The sequence below is a fragment of the Artemia sp. Qi Xiang Cuo genome, chromosome 2 (genome assembly GCF_049724085.1).
Source record: "Artemia sp. Qi Xiang Cuo chromosome 2, ASM4972408v1, whole genome shotgun sequence".
In the NCBI taxonomy this organism is placed as follows: Eukaryota; Metazoa; Arthropoda; class Branchiopoda; order Anostraca; family Artemiidae; genus Artemia; species Artemia sp. Qi Xiang Cuo.
The window spans coordinates 47,653,072-47,672,097 of record NC_142795.1 but is presented as its reverse complement, the minus strand read 5'-3'; the positions used below and the strand labels follow the sequence as shown (position 1 = coordinate 47,672,097).

General features: G+C 34.6%; 1 protein-coding gene across 2 annotated transcripts in view; it reads right to left on the bottom strand.

Annotated features, from left to right (window-relative positions):
* Positions 1 to 784: 784 nt before the first annotated feature.
* Positions 785 to 19,026, bottom strand: part of LOC148955295 (transmembrane protein 181) — an 85,243-nt gene continuing 67,001 nt past the window's right edge. For both annotated transcript variants that reach the window (XM_089108134.1, XM_089108135.1), the window contains one exon: positions 785 to 1,802. In XM_089108134.1, the coding sequence (XP_088964260.1) occupies positions 1,675 to 1,802 (128 nt within the window). In that variant the 3' untranslated portion in view covers positions 785 to 1,674. The remainder of the gene's footprint in view (positions 1,803 to 19,026) is intronic.

The window sequence follows — 19,026 nt, the reverse complement described above, 5'->3', positions numbered from 1 at the left end:
TCTCTATTTTCTCTTTCTAAAAAACAGCATAAAAAAAACAGATTACCCGCTCGTGTCTTAGCTATTTTTTTCCTAAAGCCACACAGAAATAGATTCTATGTTTTTTTTTATTCTGGTAGTTATAGTTTATTGCGATTTTTCGTGTGCTGATGCTCGGCTTGATGCCGACGTGGTTGAAAATCAAGAGTTTCTCCAAAATTATGAACACAGACTTTTATTGTTATACTGTGATTTTTTTTAAAGGAAATGTAATGCTAGTAAGATTTTCTCTTTTTTTGCATTTTCTCTATTTTATTTTGTTAGTTCTTATGAAGGAACATGCGCAAAAAAAGTAAGAGGGGTGGGTGTGGGCGTTGGAAAAACGAAAGTATGCCCCTTGACTTATTTCGATTAAATGCTTATACATGAAGCGAGGAAGACTTAGGAAGTTTCATAACGAAAGTAAACTTCAACGGCCTACAAGTGAGCTCTGGCCTTATGATCTTCAAGAAATAACAAATAAAGAGTATTAGTGAAGCATTTTTTCTTTGTACGGTCATTTTTTTTACCCAAGCATGTTTTACTGGAGAAGAGGGGTGGAGGGTGTAGTAGAAGTCTTCTGCCCCAATCACGGTCACGGCTCTCATATTTCTTCCCGAAAAGATTTCTGAATGTGGAGCCCTATAAGAAGATTTTTTAGAAGGAATGCATAGTTTGCGTGTTCTCTTTGAGACGTTTTTCTTCACAGTTCATAGAAAGAAAAACTCTTCTTCTCTAGACGTAACACAAAAGACAATTGTTCCAGACACAATTTATTATAACGCATCCTGAAATTTTAATTCAATAAAACTACAAAATATGATACGTCGATTTAAGTGTTTCAATACAGTAGACAAATACACATCAAATTAAAAATGACAAATAAAAATGATCTAAATACCGTAACTTCTACAAAGGTAACGAAAACAATCTCCAAAATTAGAAAAAATCGATGAAAAATAATACTTGGCCATTTTCGGTGGAATCTTCAATATTTAGCAGCGATCTTGCACCATGTTCTCACAAATGTTGAATTATCGCTGCTCTATTGTCCACAAAGCCAAAAAGCGTCAGAATTCCTATCAGGGTAAAAAAAATGTGGGAAAGTGGATGTGGTTCAGATCCAGTTTAGTGTGTATTTCTTAAGAAAATGCAGATAATGCTAGATTATAACTTAAACTATTTACCAACATATTTAAGTATGGCTTTTTGATACGAGTGACCTAAGTAATGTGGACATCATCTACTTCATCCTCTTTTATTAGGCTAATGATATTAACACACAGCATTCGAACAGTTTCCTGCTTCAAGATGAAATGACTACAAATACATTTGTATAAATCACTTATTCTGGCCTTTCTTGGGAATTTCTCTAACCCAGAATAAGAATTACATCTTGAAGTCCAAAGATTTGAAAAAAGGAAATATTAAAGTAACAGGATTAAATGTAAAAAGATGCTATTTAAGCGAATCCAATTTGTGTACAGGGATAAACATACGTCTAAAATTGACTCACTTGTAAAAAAAAACAACAAAAAAAAACAGGTAGATTGACCGCAGATCAGTTAAGTGTAGGAAAAGTGACATGGTGACATAAATAAAAATAAGTAAAATTTACTAGATTTAGGTAAAAAAGAAGAATAGATGAATTTGTTTTCAGTCACTGTCATCATCTTGCCCTTGGGTCAAAGGTCTTCGCAGTCCTGCATCTGGACCAAACAGTTCATCTTCATCGCTATCGTTTAAAAGTGAGCCATTGACCCCGTTCTTCAACAGATTGAGATCTGAAAAAAAAGTTAGCAAATTATATTGCCCGTTTTAACATATACTCAAATAATAGTCATAGGTTACATGAGCTCAAAACCGCATCCCAACCTCCTCTTTAAGGGAAACTATGGAATGTTCCTTAATGACGTTAAACGTTGTTTCTGAGGTAAACAAACTTTATTACCTATTTCCTGGCACACTCTGTCAATGGTATGGCTTTTAAAAGGGCACTATGTTGACAAGCTAGCCCCAAAACGTAATAACTATCCTTTGTTTCACAGATTTTTGGGGTTAGTTATAGGCAGTTATTGGTCTGGTTATAAGCACGAATTTTTGTTGGCCTAGGATACTAATCGCAAATCAATGATATGTACTTGGAGCAAGAATCCAGCCTTTTTCTCTTTTGTCGAACATGTTTTAGGATTCTTTCTTAGAAGTCACTCTGTGTTAGAGACAAAAAAAAACATATTTCTTAGCCTTAAATGCATATAAAAACCAATAACAGGAACACCAAACAGCAAAAGTTTCCAAACCATCATCACCAAAGACAAACGTGGTTTAACAGCCAATTGTGGCCAAAATATAAGACCTATACTAACACTGATACTCTAAAACCGAGAGTTCCGATTACACGAAGAAAAAAGTACAGAGAAAAATTGCAAAATAGCAGATTATATGTGATACTATAGTGAAATACTAGAAAACATGGCGAAACGCTGTAAATGAAAAGTTTTGAAATGGACGTAGCAGGTCCAAAACAAAACATTCGAACTCTCCTTTTTGTAGACAACATGTCTGTTTCCAATGGTAAGGTTAGTTATAGCGAAAACATCATCAGTGAGCAAACAAATATAAGTGAGCGAACTCCAAAGGAACAAATATAAATTTGGTGTGCAATTTTCTCGCCCCATAGCCAAAACATCCCCTTCAAGCCATAACAAGTAAATTATAAAAAACAAACATTTTATAATCCTGAAGAGTGTTGGTAAATATCTAATTAGAAAAGAGCTATCAATTTAAAAAAAATTGCATGATTTACAGGAACACAAGTTTGGCTGTATTTTGGGGTTGAAGAGGCGATGCACTTTGGTCCTACAATCACACAAGTTGAGAATCCCTCCATGATTCTGGTTTAAACAAGACGCGACGGTTTCATCTTTCCGCAAGAAAATTGGTGTAGGAGAGAAGGGTTGGAGGGTTTACTTTATGCCTCTATTCAAAAAGCCCACTCATAAGAAGATTCAACCATAAGAAACACACACAGAGGTAACAAAGAGGCAGATTTGGGGCTAATAAAAAGTTTGTAACGAGCGAGGTGAGGGGAGGTGAAGAGCTACAATCCACTCTGTGTCTAATATCATATCAAGTGAAAATTCTTGCATAATTCCAATTAAAGAAAGGCACAACTTATCTACCTTTCTACTATACAAGCTGGAGGTGGAAGGGGACAGTAGTAATGCGACCACGGCCCACTTTTGTCCTTAAACTATGCGGATAGAAAGCGCTTGCATTATTGTGGTTCAAGCAGGATGCAGCATGCCTATGTTTCTACTAAAATGATGGCAGTGAAAGATATGGGGTTGCTGACACTTCGAGACACGGAGTGGACACTTCAGTTTCACAATCATATAGAATGAAAATCCTTAGAGCGATTCAAAACGAGACAAGGTGCAAGATTCCTACCTTTCTACTAAATGGTCAAAGGCGAAAAGGGGAGTAAGTCTGATAGCCCAGGCCCCACTTTGTGTCTTCAACCGTGCAAACTGAATATTATTGAAATTTTCCAGTATAAGCAGGGCGCTATCTTTCTACCTTTTCGAAAAAAAAGACAATAAGCAAGTGAGAGAGGACTAAGTAAAGCTCAGGCTTAGCTTGCTTCTACACCGAGTCTGGAATTAGCTTGTTTTGAGAATAGAATATTTTTGTCACTGCAATAGATGGAGCTAACATGAGCATGTCATGACACACACAAAAAAAAAAAAAACCAAAGCAAGGATAAAAAGACAAACAAATAAGTAGTAACGAAAAAAAATTAAGGCAGCCAGTGCTGCTTCAAGGTCAATAAATTAAAATCAGTCATAAAAAATTAATATAAGCCAAGAATCAATTTTCACGGTTAAAATAGCAACCGTTTATACAAAATGTATCATAATATTATATATATACAAATGGTTGGTAAATTCAAAAACAATCACAGGCAAATACCTGAAATAAACGGCATCAAACGTTAAATATTTTTCAAAGTAATATTATTAAATACCGAGTAAAATAAGGGACAAATGATTTGAAATATCTATCGGTATTAGAGGCTAGGTAAATCATTAACAGTGGACAATTATTTTTTATTTGTCGGAGTCTAGTAACTGGTCCTTCAGTAGGGTGGCTCTCAAGGTCGGGTAGTAGACCACGAGGAGCTGGGGAATTCAGACAATTTAATCCAAATCGATATGTCAGCTCATATCTGCGACTATCAAATGAATTCAAGTTGAGTTGTTTTAGTGCATCATCATATTTTGAGTAGTAATGTCCAAGTATAATTTTGACAGCTTTTTTTTTTGTCTCATCTCAATTCTATTTGATTGATCTTTTGTCAAACCCGGATGCCAAGCAGGAAGTGCATACTCAAAAGAAGGTCTAACGCAGCTGCAGTATACAGAATTTAAAACCTCAGTTGGCATACCAAATCTCTTCAGGTTGGAAAATGAATGTAAAAGTGAGGCGCCTTTTTTAGTCAGATAGTCAACGTGTGAGTTCCATCTTAAATCTTCGTTCAAAAGTACTCCAAGTATTTTAACAGTTTTCTTTGATGGCAATAGGGAAATAAGAGAAGAGTGGATGTCGACCTTTAGGAAGGAAAAAGTCATATAAGAGCTCTGAGTTTCGCTGACCATCAGTTTTACCCATTCCTAATTCAGTTTTTAGGTCATTAAAAAATTATCGTCAAGTCAGACTGTTCGGTAGTCGGAGGGCTTAGCTGCAGTGATAAAACAGTCAAATCATCATCAAATTTAAAACGCTCTCGAACTGTTGCTTAAATACGATTAAAAACAATTAGAAAAGAAAGTGGGCCTAATTTAGTCCCTTGTGGCGAACCGCAAAAAATATCTACAAATCCAGATGTCTCATGATCAGGTAGTTGGACACACTGAGAAATTTTAAAAAGAAAAATCGCAAGCATACGTACAACACATGAACGGGAACCCATGGCCTTAGCTTCTTCCACTACTACATTATGGTCGAGACAATTAAAAACCCTTAACTATATCAGCAAATCATGCATCAACATAAGCCCCATTTTTTTCTAAATGTTTAAGGATGGTATTCAACAATCCAACCAAATAATGAATAGTACTATGCCCGGGTTGAAATCGAAATTGTTGGGAATCAATGTTATCTTTTATGTCCTCACAAAAAAAATAAAACTTTCAAACACTTTTGAAAGAGCCGGTGTTTTTTAACTTGGTCTCATATCAGTAATATCCTTGGGGGCCTTACATTTGGGGATTGGGGTAGCATGCGCCTGTTTAAAAAATACCAGGGAAAGCACCATCAATAAAACACTGGTTGTATATTATCGTTGAAGGAGTAGATAAAAGATTAGCACACTCAATAACCAATTTAATTGATATCTCACTTGGATACCTACATTTACGAGAATCAAGTGTTTTCAACTTCTTAGCAACTGAACTAATCTCTAAGGATTAGAAACTTAATATTTGAAACTGAGTCATTAGGTGGGAGTATTGATAGTCACGGATGAATTTTACAAATTGGTGCAAAAAATGCATTAATACCATTAGGTTGCAGGGATTTACCATCATTATCTTTACTTTTTAGATCATTATCTTTAGATCTTTAATTTTGTTGTCAGGAAAATTAATCATGGGACGTAAAAGAAAGCAACCCCGTAATACTGGAGATGATACAGAAAACACTCGGAGGGGAGAAGGTGAATATGATCTTAACGTTACTGCTAGTAGCACTGATTCTACAAATAAATTCACGATTTCAGCACTTGCGGAGAGTCTAAATACTGTTATCAGTTTGGTAACAGGAAATGGAAAAAAACTAGATTCTTAAGAAAATAGGATGAAGGGAATTGAAGATTAAGTGGCAAATTTGGAGATATCACATGCATAATTTGCAAGGCAGCTGACTGAAAATGATGAGCGAGTGAGGCAGCTTGAGCAAGTCAAAGAATCTCCAAAGAATCAAGTAAAAGTAATTGCTGATGATTGTATAGCTCGGAGTAAAGAATCAAATAACTTGAGTATGAGATTGACCAGGATGGAGTTTGATAAACTGGAAGAGAATATTATTGTATGGAATGTCTTCTGTGAATCTGAACAAAATACTAAGGATATTTTCAAAAGTATTCTTACGGAAGGACTCGAAATACTTTTCAATCGCCCCAATGGGACACGTGCTAAATATTCACCGGATGATTTGATTCCTGAACTTGATTATGCACCGAATAATCATTCATTTCGTAACCAACATAGCGGCAATTAGTGTAGCTTACAAGGAAAAAATAGCTGTTCGAATAAATGTTTCCCATTGATTAAGGAGTAGCTGGTGATTAATTAGTGATAAAAAGAAATTTTGGGGGGAAATTGAAGGATTTCACAGATGATGGTTCATATAGTTTATAGTTGATTGTTTGTAGCGTAAATAATGTAAATATATGAGAAGGCACCCAAATGCAAGGTGTACCGTATTGAGTCATTGTTGTTGTTTTCTTTAAATATTTCTTTATTCTTTTTCTGCTGTTGTTATTTTTTTTATCTCATTATTATTATTGGTGTTATTATTCGATCCCTGGTGTGGTCAGTTTCTTAGTTTGGGACGCGGGTCAGTGGCGTGACCCTGTAAGCTTAGCCAGAGTCAACCCAGCTCTAAATGGGTACCTGGAGAAATCTGGGGAAGGTAAAACAGGAAGGGTTTGCGAAAGCATAGGTTGGCTGGCCCCCAGCCCCCCATTGCACTTCCTGGCTGAAGGGCCACGAAACGGAGATCAGCACCGCCGGTTTGGACCTTAAGGGTCTAGTGCCGCATCCTTTACCTTTTACCTTTTTTATGTAATAAATTCATTTATTATCATATTTCAATACATTTAGAATGTATTGAAATGTGTCCCCTGTGGAGTCGCACTCAAATTTGTCTATTTGGCTTTGATGTTGGATGAATGATTGGAGTCTCCCCCAGGATAAATTAATATGTTGGAGCTGGAAAATAACAAGGTAAATCTTGAAAGTAGGTATAATGAAATTTCTGACGGAAGTGGTGGGCCTGGTGGTTATTATAGGTTGGGGTGTGGAGATTCTAAATATTTATTCGTAAACCAAATGCAGGTGGAATGTAGTAATGTTTCGGATAGATTTAATGTGTTCCATTTGAGTTGCCAAGGATTGAATTCAAGTTTAGATTTTATAAATGAAATTTCTTATTTATCTATTTTTCAGGCAATTGGACTGGCTGAAACTTGGTTAAATTACCATAATTCGGAACTTTTGCATATTTCAGGATATAATCTTTACACGAATAATCGTCAGATTCACCGACACGGGGGACTGGCAGCGTATACACGTTCTGACATACGGGTAAGTGTCCGAGAGGATATTTTAATGTATAAAGAAATGGTCTTTTAGTCTTTTATTTTGCAGTTAGAGCTGTCTGGACGTTGTGGTTAGGTTCTGAGTGTATATAGGCCACCGGGATTTCTTATTGAGTTTTATTAATTGCTTGAAGAACAATTGGAAAAGATCCCACACCGAAGTCCTATTTTTATAATGGGAGATATTAATATTGATCTATTGGATAATTGATCAAATACAGACCGATTTTTAAACTTGATGATTTCATTTGGTTATATTCCTGTTATTAATATTAGTACCCATGTTACGAGGACGTCATTGAAATGTCTGGATAACATATTTTCAAATTATATGTCTGGTAGTCAGAGTGTTCTTATAAGTGACATTTCTGATCATTTTGGTGTATTTGCAAGTTACTCGGTATGTGTTGATAATGAAAAGTCCACAAAGAAGAGCAGTCTCAAGCTGAGGATGATACTCGATAAATATACACTTCTGAAACGTAAAAATGAGCTAGCCAATAAGGATTGGAATACAGAGTTTTCAGTTTTTGCGGATATTGACTCTAAGTTTAGAGTCTTTTACCAAATAATTCAGCAATCCCTGGAAAAATGCTCTAAGAATATTAAGGAAAATATAAGAAAAACTTCAAAGCAGCCTTGGATTACTCAGAGTTTATTGAGATCGATAAATAAGAAGAATAATTTCTATGAGAAAAAGGTATGTCATCCCTGCGATATAAATGAGCGAATTTATAAGAGTTATCACAATGCCCTAAACAGACTCCTGCGAAGGGCTAGACAAGATTATTATAAAATAGAATTTGAAAAAGCATCTGGAAGTCCGTCGAAAACATGGAATGTGATAAGAAGCACTTCAGGAAAATCATCTGGAGGAATCTTTCAGAAAATATTTCGTAAAGATGGAACCAGTCTTACAAATGCAGAGGAAATTTGTGAAGAATTTGCTAACCATTTCTCGACAGTTGGATGGAGAGTGAAAGAGTCGAGTATAAGCAAACCACGCGACCAGGCATTTAAAAATTACCTTCCTAAAGAGATGGAAATCTTTTTAAATATACTCCCAGTTCAGGAATCTGAGGTTCGAAAAATAATTTATGGTATGAAAGGTTCGGCTTCTGGCTCCGATATTGTTTCGACTAGAGTGATGAAAACATTTTGGGAAGTGATTACTTCAACTTTTGTTTCATCAATTAATCAGTGCCTAAAAGAGGTAGTGTTTTCGAGTTGTTTTAAATCAGCTAAAGTTATACCAATACATAAAGGAGGGAATACTGGCGATGTTGAAAATTATAGATCGATTTCGATTTTACCCATTATGTCTAGGATACTAGAAAAAGGCTTTTCGGCCAGAATTTATCAGTACCTGGAAGACCAGAGAATATTTACTCCTACACAATTTGGATTCCGTCAAGATCGCACTACTGAGCAAGCAAACATATATTTGACTAGCATTATTAATATGGCGTTAGATAATGTTTCACAGGGTTCGGTACTTGGATCCTTATTATTTTTGATTTTTGTGAATGATCTTCCACAGTCTGTGAGTAAACTGGAAACAAGAATGAGTGAGATCGTCAAAAGGATAGCGCGGCTACAGTGCCTATGTTTCCTGATGATACTTCTTTAGTGGTGATCGCAAAGTCAGAGAGGTTGCTCGTAGAGAGTGCAAGAGAGTCGCTAAATGAAGTTTCAAGATGGCTGAGAGTGAATCAGCTAAAGGTGAATTCCACTAAGAGTAATTTTCTCATATTTTCCAGGACCTTGAATTATTATCCATGGATACAGCATATAGCAGATGAAGATGGTATGATTGCTCGTCAAAAGGTAGTAAAGTATCTTGGCATTATTATAGATGAGACTCTGAGTTTCCTACCCCGTATTGAAACTTTATCCCGGATTTTATCGCGTGATTTGCGGATGATTCGTAAACTTAAATATATGTTTCCAACTAGTATACTTAGGCTTCTCTATTTTTCGTTAATCCATTCCTATATTTTGTATTGTTCTTCTGTATACTTAGGTAAATTTTCTTTAATTGTTAATCCTGTACGAATTATCCAAAACAAGTCTATTAGAGTATTATCGGGAAAATCACTTCGAGAAGTTTATAGGGAGTTTATAGGATATTGCCGACGGCGGGTCTTCATCATTTTTATATATTAGTGTTTATATATAGGTACAGTATGAAGCAGCCGCCGGAGTGTTTTAACGGTTGGTTTTACAGCCGATGGAATATACATAACCAAAATACAAGGGGTAAAAATGATTATTATACTCCATCTGCCAGGTCCACGTTTTCTTTTCTTATAAAGGGTATAAGTTTATGGAATAGCTTGGATAATGATATGAAAAAGATAGAAAATTTTAGTGATTTTAAAGGAAAATTGAAAGAAAAATTTTTAAGTAAGTATGAATTCTAGTTTTTTTCTTTTGGAGGAGATTTGATTTAATTTAAATTAAGCTGTAATTGTTTTTTGGTTTGTGAGTATTATTATTTTTTTTTTACCTGATTCACCCCACGTCAATCGTTTGGTTTTGTGTGAATCATATTAATTTTTGTATGTATATTTTGTAAAGTTAACTAAATATATCAATATCCATATCAAACTCTAACTTCAACTTTGGTCACTCTTTATTTCTTTTAGAGATTTCTTGCACCAAATCAAGCCTTGGTTAGTTTTTGAACGAAATCAACGCTTAGGTCGTTTTTACACAAGCTGATTTCTTTTTCCCGAAATTTACAAAAAGAACGATGTTATAACTCTTCAAAACGTTCAGAAACGCGCCTCAAGAAGTCATGTTCATACAAAAAGTTGATGCCATATGCTTTAAGCAGGCCGTCAAGGATTATTTACCAATGTTAAAACTGTAGCCCTCTTAGTGGAAAAGTTGATCTTCTTGCCGTAGGCCAGCTTTCTAATATTACCGCTAATGAAGGAGCAAAGTGTACACTCCAATTTCTTTGCAACGATGGAGCTATTGACGCTTCAGACATATATGCAATATTATTCCTCTGTCTCACTCCCAAGCACAAGAAAATTAAATGACAAACAACCGAAATCAGAAATATAAACGGCTTGTAAGAGAAGATGGCAGCGCGTTCTAAAGCGTTGGAGATTTTTTTTTTTTTTAGATCTCTAGATTTATATTTATTCTTATAAGATATGTTGGCAACAAGGCCAGGGAGCCGTGATACATCTTTAGCACTTTGGTATTTAAGAATAACTTCAATTTGGAACAAATGCCTGCCATCTAGAATGGAACTTTCGTCTCGAAAACAGAAGCTTGGCTTGAAGAAGTGAAAGCGAGGCGGAAGAACTTCGTACTTTCCGACAAAGACTATAAAACTACACTTCAGTTCAAACAATAAGTTCTGGCTCAAGGATAAGCGAAACACTTCTTTTAATCTCAAGGCAAAAATCGTATACTGCTTTAAAAATGTGATGTCACATTAATCCAGTCGGAGGTCGACATTTTCCATAAGAACCAAAGAGATGGGACCTCCACTACTTCCTCGTAATCAGGCAAAATCGACATCAAAGAAAAGAACAAAACAAAGTTTTATAGGGGCAATATTTTTTTTTTTTTGTTTTGTTTTGCGCTGCTTCGGCAACAAAATTAGAAACTGCTCTACTTTCTTTTTGCTTCTTTTTTTGGAATGTAGGCGGGGCACAACTCAAACGGGCTGTTATGTTGTAAAAATAGAGCAAAGTCAGAAAAAGAAACTGTAGTCAATAAAATGAGAGAAAAAAAGCTTTATAAGGAGGTAAGTTGTTGTTACTTCTTGTTTGAATTTACGGCTAAATTACGTTACGTAACCAACAATTGTGAACTTTTAGCATGCGGTTATTAGAATATCCCGGGGGGTGTCAGGGGGTTTGACCCCCCCCCCCCCCAAAAAAGAAGAAAAATGTTTGTCCGACTCGTAAAGAAAGTAAAAGATGAATATAAACAAACTTTTGATGCGTTTTTTAAAGTTCTTTTTGTACCTTTTTGTACTTCTTGTAATTTTTTTTATAACCGGAAAGCGCTAATTACAGGGCAAGCAGTGAAATTTTAACTAAGCTATTTTCTTTTAGCAACATAAACTGAGTCTAGACTGTCTCATATTTGTCAAACAAATAAGCTACATAAAAAAAGTACACCATTTAATAGAACCACTTAATGAGTAAAAAAAAGTAACAAACAAAAAAAAAGAAATCTTGCAAGAAGCAAAAATACAGAAGTGAAGAGACGAGCTAAAAAAAATATCACATAAAGCCGAAGTATATAAAATAGAGCGTATGAGCTTTTTACACGAGTTGTCCTTTGATGAAACGCACCCAGAATGAAACTTTCACGTCCTTTGATGAAACACGACTCACGCATCGACCAAAGACAGCTTCATCATGGTTGCAGCGGCAGCTGCAACCTAGTAAAGAGCGAAACACAGCACATAGTAATCAAAAGTTGAAAAACGTGTTTTCAAATAAACTGTCTACTGAGAAAAAATCGCCATTTGACACTGAATCAGGAATGGTAACTATTGTTTCGGTTAATCTTAGAAGTAAAAGTTTATTGCAAAAAGAAATTTACGGTTATTTCGAAAAAGAACCTGAAACCCCTTTAAAATGGCATCGAATTAAAATAAAAAGTGCACCATTGGAATCAGCTTGATCCAAAACTTTTTGGAGGATGATTACAATCCCCCACCTTGAATGCAAAGGAAAAACACTTTTTTGCACGGGTAGCACTGATCTGTCTCGCTTTTTTTTTTAGAAAGGCTAGGGGGTGACCAGAGCATCATAGAGAGGTGTGTAATAGCTCACTCAAAAGGGACTTAAATTTTCAATTGTTATTTTCAAGTGACCAAAAAGATTGGAGGGCAAATCGCCCCCCTCCCTACAGGCCCCTCCCCCCAACTAGTCTCATAAAAATTTTGAGATAGCCATTTTGCTTAACATAGTTCAAAGGTCCAATATATATGGTTTTGATGATGATATGGCCCTCCATAGTCCCTGGAGAACGGCTACATGTGGTATCGGGCGTATCGGTATCGCGCGTATCGGTATCGGGCGTATTGGTATTGCATGTATCGTATCGGGCATATCGTTATCCGCTATTGTTTATTTTTTCAGTCATTTTCTAGGCTCATTTTTTTAAAGCTTGTCCCGTCAAGGTATCATGGTTGCAGCGGTAACTGTGATCTAGTAAAGATTGAACCACAGTCCAAAGGAACTAAAAGTTGTAAAACACATTTTGAAAAAAACCTACCTAGTGAAAAAAAATCCTATCTGACGCTAATTGGGGAATGGAACCTTTTATTTTGGTTAATTTTAAAAGTTAAATCTTATTGCAAAAAAAAATTTATGGTGATTTCTAAAAAAAGCCTCACACCCCTCGAAAATAGCGTCATATCAAAATGAAAAGTGAACCATTGGAATCAACATGGTCAAAACCTTGTACAGGGAAGTTACAGTCCCCCTCCCTGACTACAAGGAAAATCACTTTTTTGCATCGGTAGCACTGATCTGTCTCCTTTTTTTTCAACATGTCTAGCGGGCTACCAGAACATCATAAAAAGATTCTTAATGGCTCATTCAAAAGCTATTTCTCATATCTACGTGCTTTTTACAAATTTTACCATCAGCAAGTGGCATATGGCACTGGCACTAAAATGGCACTTTTTGTGCTATTTCTCAAAAGGTGGCACTAGCAGGCTACCAAAACATCGTTGGTAGATCTTTTATAGCTCATATAAAAGATATTGCACATATATACCGTAAATAGGCTATATCAATCAGCACGGTTTGAACTTCAACAGTAGTTAGACGTTTTTGGAATATAATTTTAAATTTGACTATAGGACCGTTGAAAGTAACATGTTCAGTTTAAGTTCAATTCAAATATTTCAATTATAGCAGAAAAGGGGGGATGCTAATTGAATTTTGAGCATAAAAAGATAATTATAAAAATAAGGAAATATATTTTTACTTTGAAATAAGTCTTTCATATAAATTCTACCATCATCAAGTTCAAATGGCACTTAAAACGGCACTTTTAGTGTCGTGTCTCAAGTGGAAAAGCTGCACTGTAAAAAAAAAAAAAAAAAAAAAAAAATGATTTCCAAAAAAATGTTTTGCTCGAATCCAAACAAGTCAAAAAAAAATCCAATTTTTCTGTTTGGAATTGTGACTTGCTTATTTAATTCAAATAAGTCACAAAAAATCCTAATTTTTCTGTTGGAATTGTGACTTGCTTATTGAATTTGAACAAATTATTGAAATTATTAAGATTTATGTACTTTTCAGGAGAAAAAATATGATTTTCACCGTAAATTGGCTATATCAATCAACACGGTTTGAACTTCAACAGTAGTTTGAAGTTTCTTGAATATCATTTTAAATTTGACTATAGGACCACTGAAAGTAATATGTTCAGTACAAGTTCAATTCAAATATTTGAATTATAGCAGAAAAAGGGGAATGCGAATTTTGAGCATAAAAAGATAATTATAGAAATAAAGAAACATATTTTTACTTTGAAATAAGTTGAGCTTTCTTGTCTGCAGAATGAACACGCAGAAATTATGTACAAAAATTATCTTTTAACTTTTATAATCGCTTTTTTAAAATACATTTTTTGTGAGCTTCTGTAGGTAGAAAATTTCTCAAGATGCTACCCTAACTTTAACATTACTAACGGTGAAAATATATTGCTTCGTGAATTAATTTTTTTTTAATTAAGAACGAAAATCCTTTTGTGGAACAACTTATGTTTTTGCAATGAACGTCATTTTTGTAATGAGACCCAAAAAGCGTTTCAAAAAAAATCTTCCCTGGATTTGCCATATTTTTGCTGCTTACGCTGAATAACCAAGCAAGAAAATATATCGAGGAAAATAAGACGTCTGTGAGAGTATCCTAATCTATTAGGTATACGTGAAGGAACACAAGCCTTCCTCAAAAAAGAGAATTTTCTAAAGTGTGGCATATCTCAACTGAACTCAGAAATACTACATTTCAATTGCATGAATTGTGCTTCAAAAACTCCGGTTTGCTACAGGATTAATTAAAAAGAAGGACGTTAGCCCAATAAGTTTTATCAAACACTTCATTGAGCGACTTAGCTCAATTGTAACCGAAACTCAGAACCGGAATTTTGAATTAATCTGATGAGAACTAGGGTTATACGCGGACTGTAACTGTATAAATATCATTATTTTTAATATCTACCCACCAAAGACTCCAAATCCTCAAAGAAAAAAAGGTTCTGCAAAAAGGGTGCCTGATTTTCGAAAAAGGGAGAAGCACCCCCCAAAAAGTCAATAAATCTTAATTTAAATCCGACCTTCAGATTCAGCGTATCAGAAAATGTTATTATGGGGGGTTATGATCTCATATCGGCAGAAATGTGGAACTTATGTTTTTGCCAGAAGACTGATCACTGAGAAGTTTCAGTTTGTTGTTTTTTTGTTCTAGTTTCGTTTATAAGAGACCGTAGATACCGGATGACAGTTAGACACCCTCTAAAGACCTATCTTGCTTCTTATTTTGTTTTCGATTGTTATTATTTAAGATAAAATTGAAAAGCAAAACAAAAATCATCTCCTTAAACTGCCTACAAACGCATAATACAGAAATAGCTTTGAAGTAAAGACATTTAAACGACGAAGCGATGATTTTGCCTAAGGGGCATTCAGATCACAGAGAGAAGACATTCTGATTGTGATGGTAAGTATTCTGTTTAGTTTATTAATATTGATAACTTGTGTCTTATGTTTCCCAAAATGTTTAAGACAGTTAATTTTTATAAATAAAAAAAAGTTCGGTAAAATTCTACGGTACTATTCAATTAGCTGTAAGCCATGCAAGAAATGAAGTTTGGTTAATGCTAATGAAATAAAACAAAATAGGATAAAAATGTAATAGTTTAGATACAAAATTCAATTATATATTTGCACATTAGGGGGGTGGGGGGGGGGTGGGGTTGTAAAGCATAGCATATATTAAATACGTAACTTAACCTAGGTACCTTTTTTCCCTCTAAACCACGAAAAACTAAAGTTTAAATATTGTAAACACAGTGAGAAACTACTGTTTGCAATCAATTTCTCCGCTGAGTAAGCCCATCTGAGAAGTTTACTTGGGCCCCAATTTTGTGTGACTCGCATCAATTAGAGCAATGTCGCGCTTGAGTCAGTTCCTTCTAGATCTCCTGGAAAGATAGTGAGTTAGTGAGGCGGAGCATTCACGGATAGTTCTAACATCGTAAAGTATAAATACTTACTTACTATCTGTAACATACATGAAAAATGAAGTTTGGTTGATGCTAATGAAGTAAAACAAAATAGGATAAAAATATAATAGTTTATAAGCAAATTTCGGCTATATATTTGCCCATTAGGGGGGCGATGGGGGGTAAGACATAGCATATATTAAATACCTAACTAAACCTAGGTACCTTTTTTTCGCCTAAACCCCAATAAACAATAGTCTAAATATTGTGAACCCGATAAAAAACCATGCTTTACAGTCAATTCCTCTATTGAAAGAAACCCGTTTCGAAAGAAACCCGCATCTTCCCTATATACTATAGCGGATGTGTTCCAGATAGTACATAAGTATCAAAGTATGTCCCGGGAAGCTATTTTGAAGTACTTACCTTCGCTCCTTCTCCCTCTAGAGGGTACTTAAATTTGCCTACATGACAAAACTTGACAAAAAACTACTTTTACCTTAATTTTCAGTTATCAGTTTCTTTTTCTCAAAGTTTAGTTCCAAAAATGCAATTCCTGTTATTTGAGTAGAATTTTAAGCCATATCAGTGTTTTTTTTTCTTCAAGAGTTAGGAAATGTATTTGCATATCTTTAAAACCTTATAAATTGGGATTGAGCAAAGCTGTAAAGCTGTAAACAATTTTGTTGTAAATCATCTAAGCAGAAGATATGTTTCACAATTTTTAAATTTTATAACAAGAAGGTCTGATGAAACAGCAAACCCGATATTGTAGGGGGTATGATAAGAAGATTAAAGACCTTCTTAAAAGACAGGAATTATGAATTTATTAATGTAAATGTTCCCCTCTTGATTAAGAAAAAAGGGGGGAAGTCTGTTTTTCATTTGGGGCTAAATTTAATTTCATCTGCCCTTCAGGTCCGAGTGTCACTGTTTTCCTGATTGGAAGATATTTCTTACTCAAGCGTCTTCTGTCGGCCTGCTACTACGCCATTGATTTACTGATTTCACCATAAAAAAAAGCAGCCGTTAAGAGGTGTCATATTATCAGGGAGAATTCTTTTGATGTAATTGTCTGTTCTTGTAAAATAATAGAGATTATTTTTTTGTATTTATTGATGCTTCAAAAAGAAGAAAGGGAAACTGAATCCTGAGAACTAGATATTAGACTGTAGACCTAGGAAATTGAACAACGCTAGTGATGGAAATCCAATAAAAGAACGGAAAATCCAGCAACCAAGATGGAAATCCAATAAAGATCTTAAAATCCAACATGTTGTTTAGTCAACAAACTGAAAATTCAATTCGAGTATGGGAATTCAACATTTTATTTCTCAACAAATTGGAAATTCAATAATGACCATGGAATTCCAAAATGGTCTCCAATATTCAATTTCAGCTTTTGAAATTCAAATTTTGTTGGTGATAAATATTAAAAACAATTTTTGTTGGATCTCAAACGATTTTCTTTACAGTGTGGGGCTATTGGGCTAGCAGAACTTTAAAAAGTGATGTTTATTGGCACTCATTTTTAAGGCATATGCCAGGAAGCCAGATTTTAACCCTATTATCCATATTTGCGCGCTTTTTATAAATCTTACCAACCAAAGGCGCCATATAGCACTAAAAAGGGCATTTTTAGTACCACTTCGTAAGTGGAAGAGTTTGGAAGCACAAAACGCTACCATTGCAATAATTATGGTCCAAAGCCCTTAGCTGGAGGCTTATAAGATCCCCTCACATATACTCTCCGTTCAGACCCTCTTAGTAAGTTTCATAAATCAAATAGTCAAATTAAAAGTAGAAGATTATGGCGAAAGCAAATGAACTAAAACTAAAAACTTTTCAACTAAACATCTACCAAAAAAGCTGAATGATCAACATATTTGAGTGGATTTTTCAAACGTCAATCTGCGATGAAGGCTGTATACTAGTTCTAACGGTAATATTTGAAGGAAATGGGAGTACGCGCCTCCTTAGTTTTTTTCCTTGTTTAGGTTTTCAAATAACCTTTTTTTTGGTCATTTTGTTGGAAAAAGCACTTGTTTCATTTAAAAAACATGGGGGAACAACCCAAAATGCACTTTTTGGGAATGTGCTATCAAGTCAAATTTATAAAAAGCGACTAAGTATAAATATAAGCGTTTAAATGAGCCCTTAAACAGCTTTCTTTCGTTACAGAAGTCTTCTAGTTTCTGCTGGTCAGTAGGTGATTTATAAAGCCCTGTCTTCATTATGGCTTGTTCAGGCGAAGTCGGTCGATGTAAAAACAGCTTTTCTTTCGTTGAAAAACAAACGTCCCTAAAAAAAATATATTGTGTTGTGAGGTATTAGTAGTAGAGCTTGTGGTACGGAGTAAAAGTTTTCTGGAGCGACTGCGATTACTTGCTATATTTTTTAGAACAGCTCTAATTAAAGGAAGATAAATTGTGCTTAATAATTATGTTAAAAATAAATTTTCAACTGAAACTAAGAAGTGACATTAAAACTTAAAACGAGCGTACATTATTCCGTATAAATAAAAAAGATCATGGCAGCGTTGTTTCTGCATTAAATTTTAATCAAAAACGAACAAAGATTAATTTTAAAAAAAACAAGTTTTTCCGACGGAAGCAAAGAGCGAAGTTGAAACATAAAACAGACAAAAATTATTACTTCATAGCCTATCTAATATATATTAATATAACTGTTATAAATAGACCAACTAATAATATTTTCATGTGTTTCTATGTTGATTCAAAATCTGCGCTCCACTGAAAGTATACAATAGTCTAGCAGTTTGGGTAGAGAAAAAGCAAACCAATCAACGACACCTTTTACAGGGTTAAGAAGTTATTAATCTCTCTTAAGATAAGTATCTTTTAAGATAAAGCAACAATCCATTTTAGGACTTTCTTTATTTTTTTACGTTTGATTTGGTATTATTTCTACGCAATGGTCGAGTTCAATGACTGTGTATTGTTCTCGCTCTTGGAAAGGTATGTCATGATTGGAATATGTACAGGTTTGGAGTAAAGGAGTCTTAATAACGTCGGGTATACATAGTAGCTTTACGATTGGTACTGTGGCTTGATATTCACTGTTGTATATAGATAAATAATCGGATTTCCAGAGTTCTTATTATCTGTTACTTGATCTTCATTTTAAGTACTACTAAAGCATATTTCTTACAATTTAAGACTGTATATTACCCACTATTGGTATTATAGCTAGTGAGAGCAAAATGCTGCTTGATAAATCAATCCAATATTTCTGTATGCTGTTCAATTACTTAGCGGTTATTAAAAAATATTTAGTTTTAATCCTATGTTTTTAAGATAATTTTAAATTGCATATTGAAAGTTACTAATATCACAAATGGTGCGTGACTGTAAAAATCTGTATAGATTCGCTTAGTGTTTTCAGGC